Source organism: Aethalodelphis obliquidens, unplaced genomic scaffold (assembly GCF_003676395.1).
Source record: "Aethalodelphis obliquidens isolate GAN/ISIS:26980383/991018 unplaced genomic scaffold, ASM367639v1 scaffold43, whole genome shotgun sequence".
In the NCBI taxonomy this organism is placed as follows: domain Eukaryota; kingdom Metazoa; phylum Chordata; class Mammalia; order Artiodactyla; family Delphinidae; genus Aethalodelphis; species Aethalodelphis obliquidens.
Genome location: NW_020837987.1, coordinates 7,325,820 through 7,337,272, shown reverse-complemented (window position 1 = coordinate 7,337,272; position 11,453 = coordinate 7,325,820). Strand labels below are relative to the sequence as shown.

The window sequence follows — 11,453 nt, the reverse complement described above, 5'->3', positions numbered from 1 at the left end:
TAGTGTCCCACAGGTGATAAATTGTCCTTGTGTGGGAGCCACAGGAGTGATTCTTGGGGCTGAGGCGTAACTTTGAGAACTGCTTTAATTGTGACTTGCATGAGAATATATTTAGTGTATATGTGTCCTGGTCTCTTAGTTTATGCCATGCCTCTCCCCAGCAAACTTTAGATGACCCAAAGATTGATGTAGTTGTGTTGAGTGACCGGTCCCAGATCCTGTTCAAAGAGTCTCGCCATCCTCAAAATATGCCACTTATATGCTATTACTTCAGTGATGCCCACTTCTTTGCTTCCCTCCCGTGGGTGACAACAAGCACAAAAGAAATACAGGTAAAACTACCCAGCCTTTCTTCTTAGCCCATTCTACAGGGGCCATGCCCATGTAAATTCTGACCCTAGATTAACCCAGAAAGATACACCCCTTGAATGAAAGTGACCTGGATCCAGGATTCCCCGTTCATCCTTTCTCCAATTACAGTCTCTGTGTTGAACAGATTTTATGGTTCTCCTAAAGTAGGCCAAGGTTAGGGAAAGAGTCCTAGGTTTCCTGCTTCTACAATATTTCCAACTCCCAAAACCAGGGGGTAAAATCACTCTAGAGTCTTCCAGTTTCTCCTTAGCAAGAGAAAAATAGCTGAGTATTCTGCCCTTTCTTCTTCCACTATCTTTTCTAGGCAGTTCCCATCTTTTTCTCTTCTAGGCTGTGGTATGGATGAAGAGCAAAACTGAGGACATGGTGCAGAAGAGAACATTCTCCATGACTGAACGACTGCCGCCCATCCAGTCCATGGTTCACACAGGTTCCTTTCATATCCTCGTGGTCTACTGTGGTGACCTGCTCCTGCGGCTCTTTGGGGACCACTTTCAGTCATTCAAACCCCTAGGTATAGTGCCCTGCCGCTTTAACATCAGCTGCCTCTGCTATGACCCAGAAATGAAGATGCTTCTGTCGGGAATCCTGGGGGCAGTGGTCACCTGGATCATGGAGCAGAGTGGCAAGGGTCTCCAAATAGCCCACATGGTTTCCATGCCTGGTGATGAGCTTGTCCACAACATCATGTTGAACGGCCCCAATGGCTCCCTTGTAGCCCTATGTGAGACTGTGGTGAGGGTCCTTGAGCGCCAGGGCCACGGCCGGCTGGCAGAGGTGAAGAGGTTCCCTTCCACCACCAGTGGCTCCTCAATCACCTGCTGCTTCACCTGTTTTGAGCAGGGCTTTCTCTATGCTGGAAACAGGACTGGGGAAATCCAAGTGTGGAGCCTCAATCAGGGGCACGCACTCCACAGTTTCAAGGCCCATTTCTCATCGGTGATATGTATCCGCAGCCGGCCAGAAGCCCACACCCTGCTAACAGCCGGCCAAGAAGGCTTAATCAAGGAGTGGAACCTGACTTCAGGGAGTCTGCTGCGGCAGCTAGAACTTGGCGAGGAACTGTATCAACTCCAGTTTATTGATAGCACTACTTTCTTCTGCCAGACTACCCATTCTTTCTCCTTGCGCAGTCTGCCGTGCTTCTATAACCTCTTCAATGTCTGTGGCTCTGCTCCCAAGCAGATACGTCGGGTCCGCTGTGGCAATAACTGGTTCCGGATCCTGTGCACTACTGAGGATGGCTTGTTGCGCTTTGTGTCCCCACTAACAGGGAATCTTCTGGTTATCACCTGGCCCTTCTCAATCCTGGACCGGGCTGTGGATTGGGCCTATGACCCAGATAAAGAGGAGCTCTTTGTAGCAACAGGCAGCTCAGATGTGCTGGTATTTGACACAACCCGCTGCCCTTGCCCAGCCAAGTATCTTATATGCACCTCACCAGATTCTCAGGACTTGGTACAATGCCTGGCTTATGGGCATTTCCACCTGGGTCGGGGTCTAGAAGGACTAATGTTCTCTGGACACCAGAGTGGTGTGATCAGAGTGCTTTCCCAGCACAGCTGTGCCCAAATAGAGAAACTCATGCACTTCGGGGCTGTATTAGCACTCTCTACACTGCCTGGGGGGCTTTCTGGTTGCCGAGAAAACTCTTTGCTCTGTTCCTATGGAATGGATGACTATGTACACCTATCAGAAGCTGTGCTTGAAGGGGTGAGAGTGCAGCTGCAGCCCCTTGCCAGCATTCTCAGCAGCTGTAAGCTAACACACTTGATACTCTTGCCCAAGTCTGTGAGTGCCATCACGGAGACTAACTGCCTGCGTCTCTGGAAGTTCCATGACTTTCTGTCCTCTGGGTCACAGGAAGGCTCAACGTTCATAGACACATTGCCTCTGCACCAGTGTACCATCACATCTTTTGATGTCTGCCTATCCTTGAGTCTTTTTGTCACGGGTGGCAGTGATGGCTCTGTCCGGATCTGGAACTTCCATGGTAGACTCATAGCCATGCTGGACTCATCATTGCACTTTGGCCCACTCTGCTTTGCAAATGACCGGGGTGACCTGCTAGTCACTTTCAACCAGAGTCTTTATCTGGTGTCCTGTTTAAAACTGCTTCCCTCAGCCCTGCTGGCTCGCCTTTCCCTTATAGGTTTGACAGATGAAGTGCTAGAAGTTCCTAAGCCTTTCATACCAAGCTTCTTCTTCTCCTTTGAGACCATGTTTGTGCCCAAGTATATCTACTTTGGACAAGGGCAACAGCAATTAGTGGGTCTGGAGAACCTTGTCAATAATCGGGCCATTGCCTTTGATCATAATGTGCCACACGTCATAGAAGATGAGCAAGGGAGCCCTGTGTTACTGTCTTCCTTCAGACACGATTCCTTGTATAAGGAAGCTGATTGGACACAGGTGAAAAAACCTCTGCATTCCCATTATGTTCTTCCTCCCCAGCTACAGCTGACTACCTGGGATGGACTCAACCCTTACCAGATACTGCAATACTACTTTGGCCATGGGCAGAAATGGCTCTTGGCTCCTGATTGCTACATTCCTAACTCAGTGATTCGTGCCCGTCTTTGGCCACAGGGCAGCCCAATATACCTACAGTGCAACCTGCACTCACCCATGCGGGACCTGGAACGGGACAAGTCTCAACAATTCTTCTTCTGGCACGGTAGGGCAAGAGCTATAAGTGATGTAGGAGAATATGCACGTGAAAAGGAGGATGAAGACTTCCTTGAAATAAGAGCGTCAAAGGATATAACTTACAGTGTCCTTACAGACTCAGCAAACTGCAGTTGGCTGGGAAGAAAGATGAGTGAAGTAGCTATCAATAGCATGATAGAGACAATTCTCAATATTATGATCCATGCTTCTCCACTGAAGTACCAGAGCTGTATTGGTACACTAGGGCAAATCTTTGCCTCTTACCAGGTTCCTCCACTCCTGCGTGCTGAAACAGCCCGTCGTCTGTTGGATGATACAACCAATTCCAATCCACTGATCCGAGAGCTAGCCTGGGAAGGGCTGAAGTGTCTAGGAATGATTACACATCTCTTTGCCGTGCCTCTGGCCCAAAGACTAATGGACAAAGATGAAAGAGTAAGGAATAAGGCCCTGAGCCTCATGGCTGAGACTGGAATCCACTCTAAGACCTCACTCTTAAACTTGATCCAGAACGAAGATACTTTCCGGGAGATGCAGTAAGTTCTTTGTGCCTTCCTCAGTTCTTTACTAGCTTCTGATTTTCTTCTTCCCCTTTCCCATTTTTCCCTTCTCTGCCTTCACTGTCTCTTCATCTCTGTTCATTAGCTCTTTCTGTCCTTTTTCCTTGTTCATAGTCTTTTTCCATTCCTATACTATCCTGATGATCCCCTAACTGCTCACTCCTTTCTCCATTTCTTCTCCTATTCCTGTTTGTCCCCTACCTCTTCAAGTGCCCCTTTTTCACCCTCTTCTCCTACCCTTGAAGGCCCCATACAGGTCACGCCATGCATTACCATCTTGGCTTCCTAGACTTTTTCTTTCTTCTTCGCCATTCTTTACCTCTACATACTCTGTCTCTGTTGGTCATGTTGTCAAGTCCCCTGCCTGTTCCATAGCTGTTCTTTCCTTCTCATTCTCCCTCTTGTCCCTGATTCAGCATGGTCCTTCCTCTCCTTTGACTTTCATAGGCAGGAAATGATTGGGGAAGAAACCCTGGACCATCTGCTGGGAATGCAGGCCACAGATCTCCAAATCCTTCATACCCAAGTGGAGCAGCGATTGAATGAAAACCTGATCTTATCACTGGGTGATGAAAAGCCTACTTTTTCTTTAGATGTCTCAGGGGCTTCTGAACTTACCGCCCTTTCCAACCAACTTGATATAGCTCCTGAAGAACCTGAAGTTGCCTACAAGCCCAGCAAAGGCCAAAGATGGGGCCGAGTAGGCGGCAGAAAGCATAGTATGTATGGGGTGATCTGGTTAATGCCTCAGGGTCCCCAAGAGGCAGGGTAGTTAAGGCTAACTTGGGTCAAGAGGTATCAGATAGGAACAGAGGTAAGTGGAAAGATCCTTTCACAGAAAAGAACCTTCCTAGGAAGAATCCACCCAAATTCAGAGAGACTCCAAAACCTATCTCTGTAAGACTTGACAGAGGTTGGGGAGGCAGGGGAGGGAGGAGGGAAGGGACTGGGAATAAAGCAAGGAGAATGCCTTTTTTTTTTAAAAAAAGGCCTCAGCCCCCTCTGTTGCTACATCTGTTATGGCAGTTCCTCTTAGCTCATATCAGATTTTGGGAAGGGCTTCATTTAAGCCTCCCAAGCTTCCCTTATCTACATCTCCTGATTCTCCCTATAGCCCGAAAATTTTTGCAGAGCCTCAAGAAGATGAAAGAGACTGGCACAGAGCCAGGTCCCTTAGAGGGTGAAGGTGATCAGAGTGAAGCTGCACCAACTGAGAGGGAGGAGTGTAGGTCTTCAACCTCCAGTACACTAAAGATTTCAAAAGATGACGAACAAGAGCCTCCAGGGATAGATGCCTCAAAGGATCATGTTGCATTGAAGATGCTGAGGAAGATACGTGACAAAAGAGGCAGGAAAGCAACACTTCAGAAACCCACAGAGAGGCGCAAGAGGAAGACAATAGACGCTGAAGTTACAGTTGAGGACCCTCCATATCCTATAAGGAGAGAATCAGTTGTGAAGCTGGTGGAAGTCAGAGGGCAGAGTGCCTCTGGAGCTCCTGGCCACAGGACTACCCCTGGAGATGGCTCATCATGGCGGGACGATCTATGTCGTCTTATGACCCTGAGGATATCTGGTTCCCAGACAAAAATGTCAGAAGCTCTAAACACTGAGCTAGTGACCATGGCTCAGGCGGTGCTGGCAGATCGACGGCCCAGCTGGGAGCTCTTTCAGGAGATCTGCCCCCTGTTGAAGAAAGAAAGTAAGGAACGGCTTGAGGACCTTGACTGGGATGTAGCCTGGCCAGAGGAGAAACCAGTTTTTCCTCATGCAGGAGCAATTAGAGAGGACATGGTGATCAGTGACAAGGAAGAGGAGACAAAAGAGGAGCAAGAGCGAAAGAAAGAAAGGGATGTGCTGGACTTGTGGGAAACCCAGGTGATTCCAGACAAAGGCAAGAAAAAGAAAGTTGTTTTTTTAGAACCAGACGTAACCAAGGGAAAACGAATATCAAAGAAAGAAGAGAAGAAACCCTCTAAGAAGCCTTCTAAGCAGGAGGGGAAAGCAGTCCAGCAGGAAATAAAAGTGGATAAAAAAGAGAGGAAAAAAACCAAAGAAGAGGAGATGGACGTGAGTCAGGAAGTGGGGGAAAAGGCCAAATTAGAGGAGAAAGTGGTTGAGCAAGAAGGAAGACCAGTTAAGGAAGAGACAAAACTGTCTTGGCAGGAGTGGAAGAAGCTCTGGGATCAGTGGAAACAGGCCAACAGTGAGACGAGGATATCCTGGGATGAATGGAAGAAAGCCTGGGAAAGCAGGCGTCTTCAGGAAGAGGAGAAGCTCCATGAGGAAGAAGAAAAGCTGTTCCCAGATGAGGAAGAGCTGGAGAGGGACAAGAAGAAGCAGACATGGGATAAATGGTCACAGATCTGGGAAAAGATGTCAGCCAGGGCCAGGGAGCAATTGTTGGAGGATGAGGAGGAAGTGACCCTGGAGGAAGAATTGTCTCAGGAGTGGGAAGGAGAAGAAGCAGCAGCAGCAGCAGAAGAAGAAGAGCTGATGACAGAAGAGCAGAGACAGATCCATCAAGAATATAAACAGGCACAGGTTGAGAGGAAACGGGCCCAAGTTGAAATAAAACGAGCCCAAGAAGAGAGGAAGCTGGCACAAGAAGTAGAGAAGCTAGCACAGGAAGAGAGAAAACTGGCTCAGGAAGAGAGAAACATGGCCAGAGACTATGAGAAACTGGCCCAGAAAGACAGGAAAATGGTCCAGGTAGAGAGAACGTTTATCCAGAATGAGGAAAAACTAGCCCAAGGAGAGGAGATGCTAACCCAGGAAGCAGAGAAATTGGCCCAGCGAAGGAAGAAACTGGCCATGAAATTGGAGAAACTGGCTCAAGAAGAAGAGAAAAAAGCAAAGAAAGGAGGGAAGCTAGCTGAGGTAAAAAAGATATTGGTCCAGAAATTGGAAAAACTGGCCCAGAAGGAGCAAGATGTAGCATGGCAAGAAAAGGAACTAGCCCAGGAATTGGAGGACCTGGCATGGGAAGAGGAGGAACTGAATCAGGAAGAGGAGGAACTGGTCAATGAAGAGGAGAGACTGGATCAGGAGGAGATGACACTGGCCTCTCAAGAGGAGAAACTGAATGTGGAAGAGAAAGAAGTGGTCCAGGAAGAAGAACTGCTGATCCAGAAAGAGGAGAAACTGGTCCAGGACAAGGAAAAACTGGCTGAGGAAAAGGAAAGACTTGGCCAGAAAAGGGAGCAATTGATGGAGAATAAGCAAAAGTTGGCCCAGGAAGAAGAGCTGCTGATCCAGGAAGAGAAGAAACTGGCCCAGGACAATGTAAAATTTCCTGAAGAAGAGGAAAGACTTGGCCAGAAAAGGGAGCAACTGATGGAGAACAAGCAGAAATTGGCCCAAGAAGAAGAGCTACTGATCCAGGATGAGAAGAAACTGACCCAGGACATGGAAACACTGCCTGGGGAGGAGGCAAGACTTGTCCAGAAAAGGGAACAATTGATAAAGAATAAGCAAAAACTGGCCCAGGAAAGGAATAAATTGGTCCAGAGCAAGGAAGAACTCCCCAAAACCAAGGAGATACTAGCCTGGAGGCAGAAGACTCTGGCTCAGGAGAAGGTGAAACTGGCTCAGAGGAAAGAAAACTTAATCCAGCTCAAAGAAAGCCTCACTGAGAAGAGAAAGAAATCAGACCAAGAAAAGGAGAAACTGGACATGTACAAGAAGAGACTGGTTCAGATAGAGAAGAAGCTGATGGAGGAAAAGGAGAAACTTTTCCAGAAGAAGGAGAAATTGGCTGCTATAGAGGAAAAACTGACCCAATTAGAGGAAAGGCTGGCTGAGGAACAGCACCAAATAGCCCAGGACAAAATGAAATTAGCTATGGAAAAGAGGGTGATATTCCAAGCACTGAAACAGCTCAGAGGTGACTGGTCTATTACTAAGGAAGGAAAGGCATTGGGCACGGAAATAAAGAAATTGGCCTGGGAGAAGGTGAGACTGGCTGAGGGAAAGGCAACTCTCTTTAAAAAAGAGACTCAAGAAACTTCAAGACAGGGAAGACCAATTAAGGATGAACTAGAACTAATTAAGAGGAAATTGTCACTAGAGGAAAAGATACTGGTCTATGAAGATAGGATACTGGCCACAGAGCAAACAGACATTACCAAAGGAGAACTGGAGTTTACTAGAGGAGGGAGAGTATGTGCCCAGGAAGAAAGGAAGCTAGCCAAATTAATAAGGAAGATGGCTAAAGAAAGCAAGGGCATTTCCAAGGAACCATTAAAAGTAAGCAGCAAAATCTTAAAGATACTTCAAGGCCTTATCAAAAAAGAAAGGAAACTAACCCAGGAAGAAATAGAGATGACAAAGTTAAAGAGGTCTTTCATTACTAAGGAAAAGGAATTGAACAAGGTACAGAATGAACTTGATGCCAAGGAGTGGGATTTTTCTGAGGAACAACCAGAAATTGCCACAGATGAGAAGAAACTGGCTAAGAGGCAGAGAGAACTGGCCAAGGAAATGAGAAGACTGATAAAGAAAGAGAAAAAGATGACTGAGGAAGAAAGCAGATTGGCCAGGCAACACAGAGAAGTCATACAGGAAGAAGAGGAGGATGAAATAACAGAGGAAGAAGAGGCAAAGCCATTCCTTAAACAAAGGTCAAGAAAGAGAAAAAAGCTAAAGAGAGTTGATTTGCAACAGGAAGAGTTTCTCAGTCAAGAGGATGAGGTGAAAAGTGTGAAAAGTGAAGAGAGCTTTTCTGAAGAAATGGAAAGCTTATTAGATGAAATAGAGCGAGAGAGTTTGTCTGAAGAGGAGGAGGAGGAGGAAGAGGAGGAAATGGAAGAGGAGGAAGAAGAGGAAGGGAAGGAGAAGAAGAAGAAAAAGAAGAAGAAGGTGCAGGAGGAGGAAGTGTTTGAGAAGGAGGAAAGCATGAGTGAGGAAGAGATGGAGCGTTTGAGTGAGAAAGAGGGGGAGGAAGAGGAGAGAAGCTCATTGGAAAAAGAGGTAGACAAGAAGAAAGAGATCTTTAAAAAAGAAAAACTATTTAAGTTACCAGGAGAAAGAAAAAAGGACTTAAAAGGAAGAGAAGCAGTCCCTTCTACTGAGAAAAGAATCCCCAAGGTCAAAGGCAGAGCTATAAAACTTGAAGTTCTCAAAAGCCCTCCCAAGCAACTGATCTCAGTAGTTCTGGGGAGGGAAGAGAAGATACCAGTGCCAGGGTCAACTAAACAAATATCCTGGGAAGATAAGGCCACAGTACTTGAGACGTCCAGGGTATTCCCAGGGACAGGGTTTATGGATAAACAAGAAGAACTGTTGAAGAAATATAAGCCCATACCTCTACAAGTTTTGGATACAGTTTTGGAGTCCCAAGAGCCTGACTTAAAGACCCCATATTTATCCTACATATTGAAGAAGACCATGGAAGCTCATAAACTCCAAGGCAAACAACTAGGGGCCAAGTGGCAGTGGCTTCTGCAGCGTCATCCATCTCTGAAGGGACAGACTGAGGTACAATTACCTGTGTCCAAAATCCTGGCTGAGGAAATACATGCAGACATCAGCCTCTCAGATGTAGAGTGGATCCACCATGTCCTAGAACAGATGGAGGCAGGAGAACCGCTTTCCAGGGATAGTTTCCACAGATTGTGCCAGCTTCTCAAAGACCTCACTGCAAAGGAAAACTTAGAGTGGATTCATCTGGCCAAACTTGAAGCCATTGTGTACCGTCACAAGCAGAACTTGGAATCACGAAGCACAAGTATCTCAAAACCCAGTAAGGAGCCCATGGGTCCAAAATACCTGAAAGTGATCCCTCCTATAAAAGGAAAGGAAAAGGAAAGCTGGCTAAAACCTTTGGCTGTCACCACACCAAAGTCCCCATTAGCTACCAAAACGATTCCAGACCTGAAGGCTATAAATTGGCATCTTCTAGGAGAGCCTTACAGGAGTGTGCGGGCAGAGCAGATATCCACTGCTCGCAAGGAGATGGAGATGCAACACCATTATCCTCCAACAAGAGACATTTTCACAGGTGCCCTTGACCCTGTGGAAAAACAAACCCTAGCACTGATGTTTCAAAAGGACTTCTGGGCTTTTAAAGATAAGGGCAGGTCTGCCAAATTGCCCAAGTTGGAAAAGAAGGCACAGCCCATCTCTAAAAAAAAGGACAAGGTGCCTCTATGGGAGACATTTGTGGCAATGTACCATGTTTTGCGGATGTTGCAGGAGCAATACGCGAAAGACAGTGCTGCTTGGATGGAACAGTTCTACCGTCTCATGGACCTGTACCAGCTTAAGTCCCCCCGAATCCAGAGGCTACTACAGGAACTGCTATTGAGAGGGGCACCCCAATCCCAAGAGATCATTTACAAAGAGGCCCTAAAGGCCACGGAGCTAGTTCCTGGGGAGCGGTTGTTCTACCACCTGTTCTGTGGTGGCTCTCACACCCCTAAAGGTCCTCTGGAGTTCCAGGAGGTGGTTCCCCTCCCAGGGAAGAACAATGTACGTACCATGCTCCCTATGGGCATTGCCCAGTATGGGATCTTAGAACTTGCCTGGAAGAGCCTGCCGCAAGCTGATGTACACCTCACCAAGGAATTGCCCTACAACGTTGCTCCTACCCCCTAATCTGGGACTGAAGGGGCAGGACTTTTCATTCCCACCTGGAGAAAGGCCTTGTCACCAGAATTTAGACCTTTATCCCTAGGGCCCACACAGAGGTAGAGCCATGCCAAAGTTCTTTCCCTATCTAGTTCCAGAAACCAGCTTTTATATGTGGAATAAAGAGGAGATTCTCATTTATAACAAGCACTGTGATGTGTCCCTTTTCCTCAAATGTTGCTTCTCCAGAAAGGTAGCCAGGGAGACCAGATACATACTCTTGAGAGTGGGAAGACTTCCCCAAAGCCAGTGGTGCTCACTCACCCTCTGGAGGCCTTCAGGCAGAAGAGTCTGTCCTTGTCCTCTTCCTTCCTTGCCCCTCACCATTCTCCCTTAAAGACCATAGGAAGGAAAGCACCTGGCACGAAAATGTATATTTGGCATTAATATAAGAGGCCTTGATATAATGGAAAGAAAATGGATTTTAGGATCAGAAGACCCAGTATTTTGCCCCTTGGTTTTGGGGGGTACACAGTGGAGGCAGACTCTTTCCTGACCATAGTTCTGCATGCTGATGACTTGAGTACCAAACAGCAGTTATGGTGGGTGTTGAGGAGATCCTCAGAGAACAGGAAAAACTTCAGTAAGTTCTAGCCAGTACCAGCTGGTGACCTCATTACCGGATGGCATTAAGAGATGAGGCCATTTGAGGTTAAAGCAGGAAGAAAAGGAGGGAAGCCTATATCTTTCACTTCCTTTGCCAACCTGGACATGGGTTTTGGGTAGGATGATAGAATGAGAATTTGAAAGATTAGGTGTAAGCTCACATAGGCCCCCAGCTATCTAGGGACTTATGATCATTCCCTCTAGCAATATAGAAGACAACAGTTAAAGGGAAAGAGGTAGTAAAGTGGAGGAAGTTGTCACTGCCAGTAATACTGTTCCTCCCCGATCTCCTCTCCCCACTATAGAGACTTCAAAACTGCCTCTTTCCAGGTAAGCTGAGCCAACAGATTTTAGCAAGTAGCCCATCTATGCCATTTGCCACCCTCCATCCCAACCTCTCCTTTATTATTCTACTCCCTCCACCTGAGTTTGCTTTTGTGGGGAAGCCAGGAATAGAGGGCAAGAGAACATTTTGAGAAGTTGGATTCACCTTGAAGGCCAAGGGTAATGAGAGCCCTGAGTGTGTAGTTGGGCTCTTCCATGTCAGACTACATATCAGGCCACATGGAGTATGTGAAAGCTGTGGGCTGGGGACAGGGAGCCTCAAAAAGGATG

The 11,453-nt window shown here is 47.0% G+C and overlaps 1 protein-coding gene across 2 annotated transcripts in view; it reads left to right on the top strand.

Annotated features, from left to right (window-relative positions):
• Nucleotides 1–10,379, top strand: part of WDR87 (WD repeat domain 87) — a 15,605-nt gene extending 5,226 nt beyond the window's left edge. Inside the window, exons 4-7 of one of the 2 annotated variants that reach the window (XM_027079387.1) lie at nucleotides 162–332; nucleotides 703–3,578; nucleotides 4,050–4,321; nucleotides 4,717–10,379. In XM_027079387.1, the coding sequence (XP_026935188.1) occupies nucleotides 162–332; nucleotides 703–3,578; nucleotides 4,050–4,321; nucleotides 4,717–10,199 (8,802 nt within the window). In that variant the 3' untranslated portion in view covers nucleotides 10,200–10,379. The remainder of the gene's footprint in view (nucleotides 1–161; nucleotides 333–702; nucleotides 3,579–4,049; nucleotides 4,322–4,716) is intronic. The other variant, XM_027079386.1, reaches the window with a different exon arrangement.
• The last annotated feature ends 1,074 nt before the right edge of the window (nucleotides 10,380–11,453 follow it).